Source organism: Rhea americana, unplaced genomic scaffold (assembly GCF_003343005.1).
Source record: "Rhea americana isolate MKP2758 unplaced genomic scaffold, rheAme1 scaffold_311, whole genome shotgun sequence".
Taxonomy (NCBI): domain Eukaryota; kingdom Metazoa; phylum Chordata; class Aves; order Rheiformes; family Rheidae; genus Rhea; species Rhea americana.
The window spans coordinates 497,684-515,178 of NW_028186437.1; the positions used below are offsets into that span (position 1 = coordinate 497,684).

At 45.5% G+C, this 17,495-nt stretch overlaps 1 protein-coding gene across 1 annotated transcript in view; it reads left to right on the top strand.

Annotated features, from left to right (window-relative positions):
• Positions 1-1,599: 1,599 nt before the first annotated feature.
• SLC7A5 (solute carrier family 7 member 5) overlaps positions 1,600-17,495 on the top strand; it is a 41,387-nt gene continuing 25,491 nt past the window's right edge. Inside the window, exons 1-2 of the mRNA XM_085310143.1 lie at positions 1,600-2,300; positions 16,177-16,302. Of these exons, the coding sequence (XP_085166269.1) occupies positions 1,712-2,300; positions 16,177-16,302 (715 nt within the window). The 5' untranslated portion in view covers positions 1,600-1,711. The remainder of the gene's footprint in view (positions 2,301-16,176; positions 16,303-17,495) is intronic.

The window sequence follows — 17,495 nt, forward strand, 5'->3', positions numbered from 1 at the left end:
TGAGAGGTGAGATTTKCAGAAATGATATGTGATATTTTCCACAGTATTTTGCTGTTAGTTTTTACTTTAATTTTTATAGTCTTTTCAGTCTATTCAGGATCCCTTTTCTGTCTGAAAGCTAGAGAGAAAGTTTGTCTGGTGCATTTATCTCGAAGCTTTGTTTCCTAAACTGTAAATAATCTGGCATTATCTAGCAACAAAAAGAGCAAAGACAAAACTAAGTGCAAGAAAAGAACTCTAAACATCTAGAGTGAGAATTAAACTTAATGGTGATGAAAGGAAATGATCTTTAACATCTACATTTTGAAACATAAATGTTAGTGAAGGTTTCATGGTCGCGTTTCCTGGGCTGGTTTTTCAGAAAGCACCAGCTGTCCTTTCTCTGGAATCTGGGGTTGTTGCTGGCTGTACGCTCTAACCTGAGGCATCCCAAACAGTAGTGGTCTTTGAAGAATCCGCCCTTCTCTTTTAAAGAAAGGTATTTCATTCTGTATTCTGCAAATTGGATCCACTTTATATTGCATGAACGATTGCAGAGTACAGCTGTCCTAGTTAAGATAATCAAGGAATATGCTTGCTGCAAAGGTAACTTTTGCCTGAACTTGCTTTATAAATAGGGATGCTTAAATAGCTTGAGAAGCGGTGGTTGCTCTCTCCTGTCTTTGGCTCGCKGTGACTAACGACCACTAGGTGTCAGGTTCCGATAGGAGCTCTCCGAGCCGCCGCAGGAGCCCCGAGTTTCACCCGTTACGCAGAGGCAGGGTTGTAAGTGATTCACAAGGCCAAACACCTGCGCGAGGTACTTSAAAATGTTGCTAAAAATGTTACATTTTTTTCCCCAAAGACACAGATCTCACGTTTCTGAGAGGTATCTTGCAGAAAACCTCCGACCTTAGTGCCCGCACTGAAGCGTGTCTGAAACTTCCGAGGAGGAGGAGAGTGCAGGGCGGAAGGATGCTGGCCTTGGATTTTGGAGCTGGGGCACGACTTCGTCTGTGCTGCTTGGCAAGTCACCYGCAGCGATGCAGCTCCTCAGAGGTACCGATTCCTGCCCTTGACAAGAGCCCTCGCCCCTGAGAACCCGGCCTTGGGCCTCTGAACTCGTCTCCTGTCCCGCAATGATGCGGGCAGCCTCCATTTGTTAAAAAATTGGCTCCTTTAGGCACCGTGGCGAAGTAGCCARACAAGCCTGCTGGGACGCCGATGGCACGCGTTGCTTGCGACGGTGTGGTGGGAGCCGCTTGCTTTGCCCCCGCGCGTGCAGGCTTGGCGCTCCGCACGGCCGGTATCTTCGCTGGTGTAAGAAACGACAGGCCGGTTTCTGCAGTGCCGGTGCAGCGCCCGGACCTCGGCCGTGCTCGCGTGAATACGCCTCGTGGAAGAGTACGGAAAATGCGTTAAAACACGATGGGGCTTGGAGGGGCGGGGAGGTGGGGGGGGGATTAGGGGATGCTGCCGTTTTGCTGAACGGGGAGGGGTTCGGGCTTCGCGGCGGATCTCTCCGCAGGGCAGGCGGCTGCGCTGCGCACCCGACTCCTTCCTCCTCCTTCCTCCTCCTCCTCCTCCTCCCTCTCCTCCCCCCCGCCCCCGGCGGGCGGCGCCTGCGGAACGAAAGGGTCGGCCGCATGGTGGCTGCGGAGCGCAGTGCAGCGCCGGCCCCGCGCCCCGCGCCCCGCTCCGCGGCTCCGCCGCCCCGCGCCGCCGAGCCACCATGTCGGGCAGCGCGGTGAAGAAGAGGAGCTCGGCGGGCTCCTCCGCCTCCTCGCTGGCGCAGGAGGAGGAGAAGCAGGCGATGGAGAAGATGCTGGAGCCGGTGGCGGGCGGCGGCGGGGCGCAGGAGAACGGCTGCGCCCGGCCGCCCTCGCCCTGCGCCGCCGCCGCCGACGAGGGGGTGGCCCTGCAGCGCTCCATCACGCTGCTCAACGGCGTGGCCATCATCGTGGGCACCATCATCGGCTCGGGCATCTTCGTGACCCCCACGGGCGTGCTGCGGCAGGCCGGCTCGCCGGGGCTCTCGCTGGTGGTGTGGGCCGTCTGCGGGGCCTTCTCCATCGTGGGCGCGCTGTGCTACGCCGAGCTGGGCACCACCATCACCAAGTCCGGYGGGGACTATGCCTACATGCTGGAGGTGTACGGCTCGCTGCCCGCCTTCCTCAAGCTCTGGATAGAGCTGCTCATCATCCGGCCCTCCTCGCAGTACATCGTGGCMCTGGTCTTCGCCACCTACCTGCTCAAGCCCATCTTCCCCACCTGCCCGGTGCCCGACGAGGCCGCCAAGCTGGTGGCCTGCCTCTGCGTCCGTAAGTACCCGCAGGGACCCTGCACCCTCCCCCAGAGCCTTGCTGCCTTCAGCCCCGTTCCCTCGTTTTGCAGCGTACTTTGCGAGCATGCATCTCCCGGCACTGGGGTTGGGTCATTTTGAGCATCACGAGGYGGAGGCATGGCCCCCTATGCCATGCGAAGTGGCCATTTAGCCATATGCTAAATAAATTGCTGCAGAAACTGCCCAGACTCCCAGTTACGGGCTAGTGAACATCTGCACGCGCTTCGTGGAAACTCAGTGAGTGATTCAGTGCAAGCTGCATTTTGTTTATGTGTTGGGATGAGATTTCTCGTGGTCTCAGGCCACAACGTGTCAGGGAGGGTATAATCCCTTCRTAATGGTGCTGTGCTGTGGCACCATGCCGACTGGGTTGGGCGCTTCTGCATAGATTACAATAGATCACAATATAGATTACAATAACAGTCTATGGAGAAATTATCTGTCATGAGCAGCTGGTGCTGAATGGGGCCTGTGCTGCAGCGCTTAGCTGTTTTCAGCACCATTTTTGAGATGAGCTATTTACCAGCTGTGTTCGCGTTGTCACYGTGAGAGCAACCTGTTGTTGCTGGTGGGAGTTATTTCTCGTGAGGAGCAGGCTCACAGAGAAGCTGAGTTGTGCTGTGATGAATTTGAGGCTGCTGATGTCTGCCTTCACAGCCAAATCGCCCTCTCCTGCTGCGGTTCTCCTCGTCGCCGGTATTCTGAAGTCTGTAGTTTTGCCAGGGGAGCCTCATTTCCTGTTCCTCCTGGTCACCCCAGCCAAATTCTATATTCTTTAAATCCAGGGTCATTTTCTGCCTTTCTTTCATCATTTCCCRTTTGTTTTGTTTCAGTCACACTGAGTTTTGCTGTGTTAAACTGGTAGTTGTGTCACATCATGAAGATGTGTATTTGGGAGAGAATATATTTTTTTGTAAGGGCTTTATTAAGCATTTATTTGGGCCTGAAGTAGTAATTGGATGATTTTTTTTCCTTTGTTTTGTGGTTGTGAAGAGAAGTCTGCTTATTTGGGCTATCTAAATGGAGATTTTATTAGATTCCTTCACCACGTGGGGATCGCCGGCATTCAAAAGTTGCATCATATGGTCATTGTGGGATGAGATATTCCCTGTAAATCTCTACATGCACAAACTAAGTCTTGCTTAGATATGTTATATGACTAGCTAGCAAATCTAATAACCAAATAACAAGCAAGGCAGTAAACTGTGCTTTCTTTGGATGTTAAACTTATCCCCCAGATACAATTTTAGAAAAGTCAAAGCAGTAGGCAGTCATATAGATTTTCCATCTGTGTTTTTAACAAAGTGGAATGTAGTTTTCCTGTATTAAAGATGTATAGTCCCCYAACTAAGAAAGATGTAGCAAGATTAGAAAATAGTTCTGCAGACTGGTTTCTTGGAGAAAACAGAGCCTTGCCAAAAATCTGCTTTTATAGCTTTGTTGCTAGTTTGCAATGTGTCTTCAATGGCAGAGAGAAGAGGGGCATGTGTGCGTATAGTGCGTATTAWTATTTATTTGCTGACAAGCTGACAGAATTAGCGAGATGATGAACATTTTTATTGTCTTATATCAAAGTTTTGCTGTGCAAGAACGTAATGTAGTTGACAAAATCTTTCAGAATGTATTTGTAAGAATAGTAATTAACTTTTCATCTGCAAGAACTTTCCCAAAATACTTGTCATTAGGTGTCTCTGTTCCCATTTTACAGATCAGAAAACAAATACAAGGGCAAAGTAGACTTGTCCGTTGCAAGATCTGTTCAGGGGCAGGGTGGATTACAGCGTGAGACTTCTTGACGCCAGGTCTCCTGCCTGCTTTTGCTTCCCAGTGAGTAATATTAGTGTCTCCAACTTTCTTACGCTAGCAATTAGTACTTTTCCCGAAGCAGAATTTATTCTTGAATGTTTACCTTGAAATGCTCAAGGAAAGCGTTGCTAGTCTACAAATCCGTGTCATTTCCATGTGTTTCTTCTTTAAACTTTACTCTCCCCCACTGGCTMCTATTTTGTTTATGCTTTGAGTTAAATTTTTGTTTGTCTCTCTTGTTTTAAAAGGTTAGTTCGTCATACATTGCGTTCAGCAAGTTAGTTTGCTGTAACTTTGATTTTTGGTGTTAGCTTTTCTACTGTCTGGTGCCAAAACCGCATCATGAAGTAGGAACAGCAAATGAAGTAAATCTGGTCCGAGGACTTCACTAGTCACACACAACTTCTATGGACTAACAAGCAGTTTTGTTACATGGTTGTTCCAAATATACCGCTACTTGGKGAGAATATTTTTCAAGAGCTCTAGGGTAGGAAAAATTGCTTGTTTGGGCATATGCTCTAGAGCRTATCTTAACAAGTTAGCTCAAAGAGAGGTTGAATGATTTGGGAAGCAATAAGGGAATTTGGGGCCCCGTATTGGAATACCAATGATTGACTACATAGCCAGAGCTCAGCCATATAGAACAGTACCAGCTGTATTCTTTGCAAAGTTTATATTTCAACATCAAGTGGAATTGGCTGTTCGGTTTCTGGTAAGAAGAGAAATACTAAGTTACACATTTCCACTTTGAGCATTACTGGTGTCAAACAGTTGAATAAATTACGTGTTGTTCAGCGTCTGCCACCATGAAATACAGAAACAGAATTCCTAGGCATTAAGGTAATATARTAAATCATACTCTTGAAAGAAAGAGTATTAAAAAATACTTGGAATAGGGAATTTTGTTCCTTTTAAGATGGTAACGAAAACAAGGTGAGTGGTAAATACAGTTTAATTACAATCTGTAATCAAGTTCGTGATTTACAGACAGCTGATATTCCTGACTTCTTCCATAAGATAACATGAATGCTTATTAAAGTTGCCAAATTAACGTGTGAAAGAATTCATTACAAGGAATTCTTCTATAGCAAGACAGGTCAAGCTGTTCATCATGAATGTAACTTWTTTTTATGTTCACGGTGAATCAGCTAGTGCTCCCTAGTTGTAAGAATTTGCAGGTAGTTTGGTTTAAGAGTTCGCAGGTTGTCAGTTACGTAGGTAAGGATCCCTTTGTATTGTATTGAACTAATTTATTGGTCTCATAAACTGCATATTACTATTTCCTCTGTATGATGGGATGTCTGATACTTTTAGGATTGATAAACAATAAAAGCAAATGCTGTGGGATAGCAAAAACAAAGTTTACCTGGTCTGTAAGCATTTTTAAAGAGAAGAAGTTAAAGTTCATGAAACTGAGAATTTGTGGATATGCATGAAAACCTAGCAGTCATTTGAATCCCCTCCAATATGATCTTATTTAAACCAAGTTTTCCCCCATTTATAGAGGTTGGAGGGACAATCAATACATGTTAAATCTCTGTATTTCATGCCTCTACATYGTAGTATCAGTATTCTACATGATAAAGAATTAATCTAGTTAAGGATTCTGTACTTCAGATCTTGGTTGCACATTTGATGCTATGTAAGTAAATGAGAATCTGTTACAGTAGTTGTTGGTTATTTTCTTCTTATCTTGAGAAAGAAGTCACAGTGGGAACATACATTTGTGCTGCACTTCTGACATGCTAGTATGTTTTGTTCTGTTTTGTTGAAAGTTTCCCTGATTTATTTTGACTTTTACATTGATTTAAAAAACATGCATGCTTCCTAACAGAACATTCAGGTAGCAAGTGTATTTTTGAAAGATCGTGTTGCTTATGCACGTTGCAGGACCAGCTTATTGATGTAGCAGAAGTAGGGTTGTATAAAACTGTTCAGTCCTGTCTTTTTTCCTGTTGAATAGGCAATGTCCAGGTAATGACCTGAATAATGCCATGGAATAGTATCCGATTAAAAGCGCACCTGTGATGTAGTACCAATGGGTCAGATTCTCTTTTATGGCCAGTTTGTGTTAAATTTCTTGGRTTTGAATTGATACATTGGTACAAAAAAATTTGGACCTCAACCTCATTTACAATGTATGCTCTGGAGATGGCTCAGGGATGGACAGTTTTGAAATAACCACGTTAAAGATAATGTAAACTTATTATTTCTACCTTTTAATTTGCAGATTTCCTTCATGTGAGAAGTCTTTGAACATAGTAGAGAACATTCCCTGTGGAAAAGGGGAACAGGAGATAACACTCCTTCCAGACCTGAGCGAGTTCATGCTTGGTGTTTCACAGTTTGTACTATTCTTTCCACAACCACATTCTTATCTGCACGACCTGCTATACCCTCAGTATGCTGCATGTCAGCTTATTCTATGAATTGCCCTTAAATATATTTTGACTATATAATCTATTCCACAGAAGATGGAGGAACTCTGCAGGTTACATATAAACTTACTCTTGATCTTTAATGTCCAGTCAGTGATATGATGGTTAGCTTTTGAAGCTTTCTCTCACTTGTTAATTATATATGCTAATCTAGCAGTAATAACGCCTTTATTACTGCAGCAATAATCTGCTACTGCCAAAGCTACGTTATATTAATCTTGCAGATTTCTTTAGACTTTATTTGTTGCTCCTGAAATAATATTTTTTGCACTCCTCCTACAAGCATGGAATTCCAGTTAAGTGTTCACATGTTTGTCTTTTTTGTTATGGATAGATTAATAGTGGAAGAATTGGTAGCAATGAGCACAGAGTTGAGTCATATCAAACAGCACATGTGATACAGAAGCATAAATGGCTGCCACTGCCCTGAGTACATTGTGAGTTAAAGRAGGAGAATGGTATCGAATGCAGGGTTTGGCAAAAGTGTGTAAATACATGCCTTGACTGCTTGCCAGATTATAGCCATAGTCCTTAAGTGAATGTTTAGTGGCAGCATTTCAACTAGAAACTGTACATGTTGAAAACAGGAACGTCTTTATCTGGTACTGATGTTCTACTTTAAATAGCTGGTCAAACAGCCAAACTGTCAGATTTGAAGTGAGCTATGGGTAGGTTTTGAACTCATCAAGTATTAGCTGGTAGACAAAAAGAGACTACATCTTATACTTGTCTGTTTAAGATGGGTTTATGCTGTGGCAATGATGCTTGGAATTAATCTACCATGGCAAGCAGGATGTGAAGCTTTGAAGGGTTTTTTTTTGTTTTTTTTTTTTTCCCCTTTCAGGAAGGTGGATTAAATGACTAAGCTGTATCTGTAAATATGCACTTGTTTGATCAGGATGAAAGGGGGGGTGTAGAATCCCTGCTGTATAGTTAAGGTTACAAGACTGAAATTGCTTTTTTAAATCCGCAATTAATTAGAGAGAGYAGCGTTAATGAAAATAGCTGCTGACACTAGCAGGGCTCTCCTGAAATGGATAAAAGTTTGGAGGACTCTTGTAACACAGCATGTAACTACTGCATTTCTTGGCACTTCTCTTTTGGCTCCCACAACAAATGTCCCATTAAATTTTATTGTATTTGAATGATTTACATTACTACTGAGATCCTTCAGAGTCTTGCTTTTCTGACATGAACAAATTGGGAAGGCTTTCTTAGAGAAACTCACCATRAACAGTCTAATTTAAAGCAACATCACTGAGTGTTTTAAATATTCCAAGAGTCTTAATGATCCAAATGTCAGATGTCATCAATAGATCAAATGCAAGGGATCAGAAAGTTTCTTGCCAGCCAGCATAGAGAACTGAATTCTGACCCTCTGCACAGTTTGAGTAGCATGATTCAGGCTAAAAACTGCCTGCAATTCTTCATTAAGTTCATGAYCCAGAATTTATCACTTGGTGCTGAAGTGCAGACACCTTCCTGTGGGTTTGTACTAAAAATGAGAAATTGTGGACCACTGATGCAATAAGCAGTCGAATGTCTGGCTGCAAAAGTAGTATCACTGAGAGGATAACAGGTATATCCCAAAGGTGGTGGGAAAACTAGGAAGAATTCRATTTGGGATAAAATTCCATCTAGCTCTGGGCATATTTCTTAACTCTATTCAGACCTGCTCTTCCAATAATGAGCATGTAAATAATTCCAGAATTCTGGAAGTTTGAGGGTTGGATGCTTATGTGGGGCTGTGCTACCTAACAAAATGCTAGAATTATCCTCTTTTGAGCTAACTTGTCTGGGTCCCGGCTCCAAGCGTGTTTCAGCACCAGTGGCTTCCCGAGATTGAAAGCCAGCTGAGAGATGGAGCTGTGACAGCAGTGAGCTTTGCAGCTCTGCTCTCACTGGCACTGTGCAGCGTGAATTGAAATGAGAAGCATTCTTTTTCCCAGGCTGGTGGTTGTTCTCCCATTCCTTCCCATCTGGTTTGGAGAYGGTCGTTGTCACCCATTTCCCGCTGTTAACCCTCTTCTTTCTCTCTCCGGTATATAGGTACAACTTTTCCTTATTTTTCATTACTTTAATACTTAAAAGCGTTGGTTGAGTACAGCCCAGTATAACCCCTTTGACCCCCCCCATTCTCCCCGGTATTTCCTTTTTTGGCCAAAGCTACCCCTTAACTAGAGACACCCAGAGTTTGTGGTCTCTGTCAGGGGTTAGGGAATGGTTCTGGAAAGGATCCATCCACTCAAGCTGCAGCTGCAGAACAGCCTTTGCCTTCTCCTTCCACCTGCCCGCTGTTGATGGATCTGTCCCCTAGTATCTCAGCACTGCTGTTTTGGGAAGAAAAATAAAAAGGAAGGTGTAAACTGCTGCCAGGTATTTTTACTGGCATTATTGTAATTTTTAATGGTGACAGACACATTACTCCTTTCCAGTGGTCTCATCTGCCACAAAGTGCTTCCTTCCTACTGGCTGGCTGCAGAAGCTATTCTGGTTTCCACGTTAGGATTCTCCAGAGACTTGCCCTTTGAAGAAATAACTGCAGAGGTTTCACTTTCTGGCTTCCTCTTTACTACATTGCAGTGCACAGCTTCTCAGTCAGATAGTACTTGTCATGTTGGAGCTACCCTGATGATTTTCTGTGCACGTCCCTGTATGTATGTCCCTGTATATATGTCTCATTTCAGATTGTACTACTAAAAATAGACACCTGAGGCTAATGGGAGGCAGCSTGACACCCCAGCAACTTGAATATGTATTTTTTTGCCTTTGTAAATAGTTAAGGCTTCGATTCCCCTGTGGTTTAAACTGCTGTACGTAGTATAGTACATAGTATACTTCCTCGTTAGTGCCACGTGGAGTAACTCTTACTTTCAACATACCTCTTCCTGGCTTAGACAGCAGTTTTCTCCAGGCAGTGTGTTCTCTTTAGAGCATACAGACCGTTTTGTCTCTGTGCTATGTGCTGCTGTCATGCCCGTGGTTTGTTTCTTGGTGCCATGGGCTCAGCTCATCTTACCTCTGTTAGAAACCTGGTTGCACCATTTTTACTAGTAGAGAAACCTGTCCTTGGCCACCACTAGCACTTCATGGAGAGTGGCAGGAKCAGCCTTTGCTATAGAGTGCAGCAATAGAAAGGAGCTGGGAACTATTATGTGATTAACTGTGAGGAGAAAAGCAACATCATCCTGTGACAGTGGTAAATGGAGGTATCAGGTTATGGTAGTAAGGACTAACTGCTTTGAAAGTGTGCAAGTTACAAACCAGAATCATTGCTGGATTCATCCCCTGTGTGCAGACAGTGTTACAATCTCCATTTTCCTTGTGCAGAAGTGRGAGTAGAAAGTTTCCCATTATTCTCCTCCTTCCTTTCCCAGGACGACGTATTCCACGAGTTCCCTGCCCTATAGGCATTTTCATTCTGGTCTTGTAACGTCAGGAGTAGGAATCCTTGAGTAACCTGCAATAAGTTAATTGAGTTTACTTATTCAAAGCAAGCTACATACAGACATTTATCCTCATTATATAGGTGGATATAGGAYTATATAGGAAGCACTGCAGGAGGTGATGCAGAGGACAAAAGAGAAATTGTACAAGGCTCCCCAGGGAAGTGTGTAACTTCACGCACAGCATGAAGGCAGCAGTGGCCATACCTTGAGAATTACTGCACCCGTTTCAGAAACATTTCACATGGGAGGCTGCTGAAGATCTTGGGCAGGTATTGAGCAAACTCCCATCTCCCCATCAGCAGGTTATGCATGCTGCTGGAATTGAATCTGTTCCTTTTTTCCCTGTGAATGGGGCTGACTGAACACAGCTGTGGACTGGCTACTTGTTTGCTTTTATTTTATTTTATAAAGAGCCTCTCTGCCTTTACTCCATCTCTGATCCCTGGCCACCTTCCATTACCTCCAGCAAGCTACAGCCCTGCCTTTTTTAAAGGGTGATTGCCAAGACCGTTGCATCATAAATGCCAAGCCCTGGTTTACCTGTATTAGGGCTCCTTTCATATACTGTTTGCTTTGGGCAGAACCACATGCCCACAGGGCAGCTTTACTGCATCCTTTGCATTGCAGACGCAGGAACTGTTATTACGCACAGTTTGTTCGTCCTGGGCTTATTTTTTGTGGAGATTGTCAGGGTCTAGTTCTATGCCTGCTTTGAAGGGATTATTCTTACTGTTATCTAGCAGTCACGTTTGGGATCTTGGAACTTGAGATCAGGCAGCTCGAAGGAATATGCACATAATTTGGGAGCTTTGAGGGGGAAAGGTTCAGAGTCCTATATTTTATTAGTCAATTTATCCTTTGTTCATACCTATGTAATGGGGAAATTGCCCTACTGTACAGGTGAGTGCCGACAGAGCAGATTAAGTGACTTGCCTGAAGCCAGCTGGAACCYCTGGGACAGAGTGAATAGTTGAAGCGAGACCTGCTGCTGGCTTCACAAGGACAAACTTCTCTTTGAAAGCCTCTGGCTATCAGGTGAGGTTACCTTCTGCTCTTAGGAGTGGCTTGAGTGCCTTGGGCCGAAGCTCATGTTCAGGTAGGCTATTTCACACAACCAGTCTCCAGAAGAGATGGAGGAGTGCCTGGTGCCTTGTGAGCCTGCTCTCTTGACAGCAGTGTAATACCAGTGAGCATCTTTCCTGCTTCTGCCAGAAATGGTGGGGAGAATTAGCATTAAGCAGTGTCTTTTGCATTTGAGATCTCTGCAACTTTGTGGCTCCTGTTACCCCAGTTATCTAAAGCCTGTGGAGAGGAGCTGATGGATCAGGCGGCGTTGCTCCGGTTGTGCTAGAATTCCTTTTCCTAGAATCACTCCTGAGGCAGAACAGCCACGATGGGTCACGTTAGAGGTCTGCCTCACTGCGTATCTGGTTTCTGACGATGGCCAGCAGCCGCAGCTTTAGGAAAGGTGGTATAGAAAGCGGGGCGGCACAGTCTGATCTTCCCGTGCAGTGAGTCATCACTGATTTATATTAGAGCTGAGACTGTGAAGCTTTCCCCCTTTGCTTATGTGAAGCGGTTCGTTTGAGGTGAATGCGATGATGCCAGGAGTCTCTYGGCTCTGCTTCGCATGGATTGCATCTCAGATCAAAGGAATAAAACTTCATACTTTAAGAAACCCTATTTCTGTGGTCTCCTGAGAAGTTGAACAACTGCTGGAATTTGTCTTGGAGTTTTACTTAAAAAAAAAAAAAAATAGTAGTTGGTCTGTCTTTTTATCTCAGTGTCTGTGGGATTCTTTCTGGTTGGCAAGACTGTTTTCCTTAGCCCTTCCTATGTTGAAAGGATTTAAATGTAGTAACTTCACAGTCCTTTAGGAAGGACAAATATTATTACATGGTGGGGAGGGCAAAGCATGGAAGTGGTGACTTGAAGGACTCGAATCACAAGTGGCATGGAAGAAGAGCTCAGCCCTATTCAGAGGCTTTGACCCTAAGGGTTTTGTTATTTTGACAAAGCTTGTTTATCTGGCACTGCTATATTTTTAAAGSGTTGAATACAGGAGCTTCTATTGCTCTTCAGTTTTAGGCTGTGTAGAAGCTTTTGCCTTTTATGTACACCGTTGCTGTCTCTGCAGTCCAACCAGCAGACTTCTTACCAGAACCGGAACATGAAAAATGACCCTAAATAACTCAGTATTTAATGKGGAGGCAGAACAAGCTATTGTCACAGAAACAGACTGCCTAAATGGGGAAGAGAATGCAAATGGTACACCTCTAAGGCCTGTCTTCATTAACGGGAAAAGTGTGCTTTTAGATGTGTTAGCTCATCCTTTAAATATCCCTCTGTAAACAGGGAGAGTTTTATTTTTAGCATAATTGCTGGTCGAAGTGAATCCTGGATCCTCTATTCCCTCTGCCTCCTCCCTGTTAGTATTCACCAGAGGTGTTTTTAATAGATGAGCTGTAAGACGTGCTTAGTTAGAGTTCAGACACGTTTCCTTCTCTTCCCCTCTCCTCCCCGGTAGTGTAGACGTACTGTAAGGCGACCTTGCTAACTATTTTAATAATTTCTCCTCCCCTGTGCGTCTGCGGAACGTCTCTTGGCGTGTTGGTTGGAGGCAGATCCTTGGTGCTCTCGCGCTGCAGGGCGGCAGAGCGCCTCTCCTAGCTGTGACTCTGCGAGCCGGCGATAGCGCTGATCGGCTCTGAGATCCTGAAGGGCCTCCGAGTCAGGGCGTGGGGTGTCTTTTCGGCRAAAGGTGGCATATCTCCCTTGAACAGCGTTCGGTGGAGGGGTTAAATTTGGGGAAGGCGGCGTAACAGGTTTGTCAGCTCGCTAGGGTGAGGGCTGCTCCTCATCGTTCGCTTTCCTCCGTGCTGAAGCAGGTCTACCAAAGCGTAGCACAGGCTCTGCCGGGCGCGAGAGCTCGCGACTGCCGGAGCTGCGTACCCTTCCCGGTTAGGACTGCTCTGGGTCAGTTCAGTCTTACCACCTGCAAATGCTCAGGACTTCTCAAAAGTGCCAAATGGGCTTGAAGCATGTGTTACTGGAAACAGTGGATTGGGGATTTTTTTAAAAAAACTTCTATTTTTCATTTCTGTAGGTGCTCTTGGATCACATACTTTTCYTTGTGAAGGTTTGCAACTCTTTCTTTTCTCCAAACTTTAAACTCTCTTGTATTCAAATGACCCCAGATCCTAGACGTTTTCCAGAGAAAGAAAAGCCARCGGTCCCGAAAGCAGGCAGTGACGAGCACCGTGTTTGGAGGCAGGCAGTCTGCTGCACTGGGACTGGCTTTGCTCTTCGCTGCCCGAAGATCCCCGCAAGCTTTCTCCGCAGCCCTTAGCGGAGCGCTACACAGACACTTTAATCTTCTCGGCCACGTGCATATTGCTGCTGTGCTGTGGCTATAGCAGACTGTGCGTGTGAATGAATGATGCAATTCGTATCCCTTCTTGCCTGCATGTGCTCTGAGTCACCAGGAAGTCCCGTCGCTCYGTGGTGCTCACTCAAGCAGTAACTTTAAGTGTAACTGTTGCTGTCAGACCCAGATACTGGCACCCCTAGAGAGTCAGTCCGTGAGTGCATCCGAGCATGTCCATGTTTGCGTGTTCCAGGAAAGCTATTCCCAGCTCTAGCGTGGGCTAAGCTATGTTTTCTTGAAGTTTTTAGTGAATGCAATTGCTTTCTCAAGGGCAAGACAGGACTCAGGGCTGGAATGAACCCATAAGATCTCCTTAAATATCAAAATATTCATTCTTCCTTCTCCCGTGGTTTTATTTATCAATTTSCAGTTTATTGTGCTGGTTCCACTTTTGTCCTTGCTGCTCTAGGCAGGGTGTGAGAATACTGGAAAGTACCTTTGCTTGGAGCTAATTCGGTGTGAGCAGGTCCAGTCCGGAACCTGTGTGGCTGCTCGACTCAGCTGAGGTGTAGAAAGCTGCGGCAGACGCTGCAGCCTGCTCACCTGCAGCCACCTCGGACTGGAGGTGGGCTCGTGAGTGCATGATGCTGCTGTCTATATCCTTCGCGTGCACAGGTACCTTCAATCGACTGTACAGTGAGTTGGGCATGGGTCTGCAGTTAGGAGGTAATCTTGCTTCATAGGACCCTGCTGCCTTTGGCCCTTTCTAACTTTGCTGCTAAGGGAGGCCAATATAGACACACTTGGCCCCCACACCACCCTAACCCTAAGGTGGAAGGCAGAGGGCGATTTGGGTCCAAGCCAAAGTTCTGCGGAGCAGTGTTTGGCTCTCATGGCATCAGCAGGGTCCTGCAAAGACGAGCAACAGGATGTGGGAGTAAGTCTTTGCCACAAGTACAGAGGCCAGCGTGAAAAGGAAACAGGTGACAAGCACACGCAGGAATGCARCAACTGGATTTTGTTCTAATGTATCCCAGAGCATGGAGCAGCCCTGATTGCCTAGCTCTGTCCTCTGCCAGGTTTAGAAAAACTTGCCCTGCTCCTGCAGAGTAAAAATRCAAGCTGCAACCTGAGTGAGAAAGGATCAGAGCCCACAGGGAAAAGCCTAAAGAGAAAAAGTTTGAGGYCCACTCCTCCCCGGGCTGCTCAGTGACTGGCTGGCTCCGGGGGCCGGTGATGGGCAGCCAGCGTTGCCAGCTGCTGCGCTGGCAAAGCGCAAGAACGAAGGGTGGCTTAGCCTGGGGGAGAGGAGGAAGAAGGCAACGAGTGCAGCCGTGGGGCACCTTCGCTCGGTGTGCGACATTCGGCCATCTCTCTGACATGCGCTCTCCTTACTCAGCTTTTGGACTTGGSTTTGAACCAGATTTGAAAGAAGAGCACAAGTCCCCAAAGGGATTACTTTTTTAAGAGTTTTGTGAGTAGCACTGGGTGTAAGGGAAACCTACATTATTGCAGGTGAAAATCAGTGTTTGGGGACAGCTCACCACACGGTCAGCAGCTTTGTGGGTTTAGACAAGCCCTTGTTAATGCTGTTTGTTGCCTGGTGGGAGCACCATGCCAAATAGTGTGGGGAGCTGCTGCGGAGGAGGAGGGTAGGGCAGGAGGGCAAAAAGCGGTAGGAAATGAGGTTTCGTTAATTGCATTAATCGCAGAGCAACCTGGTAATGGGAGATTTCATGGAGGCAAAATGCTGCGTACCTGCGCGTGGAGGCAGTGTGATCAAGCACAAGCTGAAGCACAAATCAACGTGCGGGCTGCGGGCCAGCCGCAGCAGAGCTGAGCCATTCGGCCGGCCCGCTCTGTGCGGCTGTCCCGTCCCCTGGCCACGGGAAGGCTGCAGTGTGGCCCGTGTTCATCTGTGGAAGTCTGCATGACTTCTCCTGGCACCACTGATCAAGGGGGTCAAGCACAGGATGAGAATTTCATTAGATCCGGGTTCTCTTCCCGTCTCTGCCGTGACCTGCGGGCTTTATTTGTCTCCTAGCRTACTGGTAAGTCAGGACAAGGCTATCTTTTCCTTTGTTTATGCAGCAAGCAGCACAGTGTGGCCTTGATAGCCTCTCAGGTGCTATTGTTATACAAATAGCAATATATTACTTCTGGAAGTTGTCCTGACATTTCTAYGGTGTTTTCACTTAATCTGCCCTGACAGCAGCCTTAGTTGCACTGACTTAGCAGGGGATGCAGCTGAGTACTTCTATGCCAATAGTTGCAGTAATTGCTTTTATTTTTATGCCCTCAGAAACTTTCTCCATGCAAAGGGGCAATTCCTTGTCCCAAAGCGTGTATGCACCATTCGAACCACCTGCTGTAAAAACAGAATAGCATACTGTCTAGCTGCAGAGCATTGCTTTTGAAATGTGTATGTTTTAATTCCTGGACAGCACAGCTCAAAACTTAATTTGTTACCCCAAATATACCTCTGTTCTGTTTTTGAACAGAAACAGAGGGTTCTGATCTACAAGGTGAAAACAGTCGGTATGCATTTCTCCATGGTTGGAGGCCAGTTATGGCTAATGCAGTATTGAATGGTCTCAGACTTATCTGCCAAATCATTAGAAGGGAGCTCCTAAAACTGCTGCATAAGGTTGCAACTGTTAACTTCATGACATTTTTTAAAGAGATGCTTTGTTTAAATTTTAGCAAAAAGCAAATGACAGTTGTCACAATTTGTTTTGCATTTTAAAGATTTCATTGAAAACTGATGTGACTTTTCTTGTCCGCTTCTTTCAGTGCTACTCACAGCAGTGAACTGTTACAGTGTGAAAGCTGCTACTCGTGTTCAGGATGCCTTTGCTGCAGCAAAACTGCTGGCGCTGGCTCTGATCATCATTCTTGGCTTCGTTCAGCTTGCAAAGGGTGAGTACGATTCCTTTTTCTGTTGAAGCTGGTATGCAGTTAGARTGGGATTGGGGAATTAGGGATAAAACCCTGAAGTCCTAACCCAAGCATTTCAAAGCTAGTAAAAACGTGTTCCAAGCGTCTTTTGTTCTGTTGTATGCTTGGGTGATATTCTCAGCACATACTTTGTGAAGAGGAGAGGGCATGTGTTTGTTTGAAGTACCACATTTTGTATATACCTCATTGAAGTTATGCTGGATTTCATGCTACTGGGATGCAGCTTGTACCACCCAAACTCTTTTCTGTTTCATTCAGTCGTTGTGTGGTCTCTCACTTCTAGCCTGCAAGGCTGCAGAGTCAACGCTAATTGAAAATTTTGGTGCTGTGGCCCTCAGAAGTCCTTTCTGCATCTGGCTGCTGATCACGGCCAATTTGCTAGCAGAGAACTATCTGCATCAGCAAAATCCGCCTGCCCCTCCACCCCTTAACATTCATTCTTTCAGACTATGCCTGCACGTTTTCCCCCTTCCTACTTCAGGTATGAAATATTCTCATCTAGTCCATAGGCTCACACAAGAAGAGGTCCTGCCAGGGAAAGGCTGAAACTCCTGGGTCTGGCAAAGCTACAGAAACCTGTGCTCTCACCACAAGATGAGTAGTGATATCATGATATYAAGACTCACGGCTGAAACGGGCACTGATATCTCCAAACTGAAATCCAAAAGAGTAGATAAAAATCGGAAGATAAAAGCAAATCTTCTGGATTTTTTTGCTTGTTTTCTTCACGCTCGCTTAAAATACTCTCATACTTAGGGAGATAATTTTGTTCCAAACCCAGCTGACTGACTAATCTGCACAGATAAGCTTTGCTGTCTGCCCTTTTTTGTGTGAGTTTTGTGGAAACAAACTTTTCTCAGGCAACAGTACAGGGCCTGCTTGTTAAATGTGGATAAAAGTCTATAGATAGTTCCTCCCATCTCTGTACTGGCAGATGTGTGAGTATGTGTGTGTGTGCGTTCATGGGTCTTTTTAATTCCTTCCCGAGCTTTGAGAGCTACTGCTGTCTTTGCAGAATTTCTTGCTTTATCAGAGGCTTTATTTTCTTCCAGCTCAGTGCCTACACTCTACAGGAACATTGTTCAAGGCTTACCATAAAATACACCTCCCCAGACTGCTTAGTTGAACTCTTTTTTTTTTTTTTTTTTTTTTTT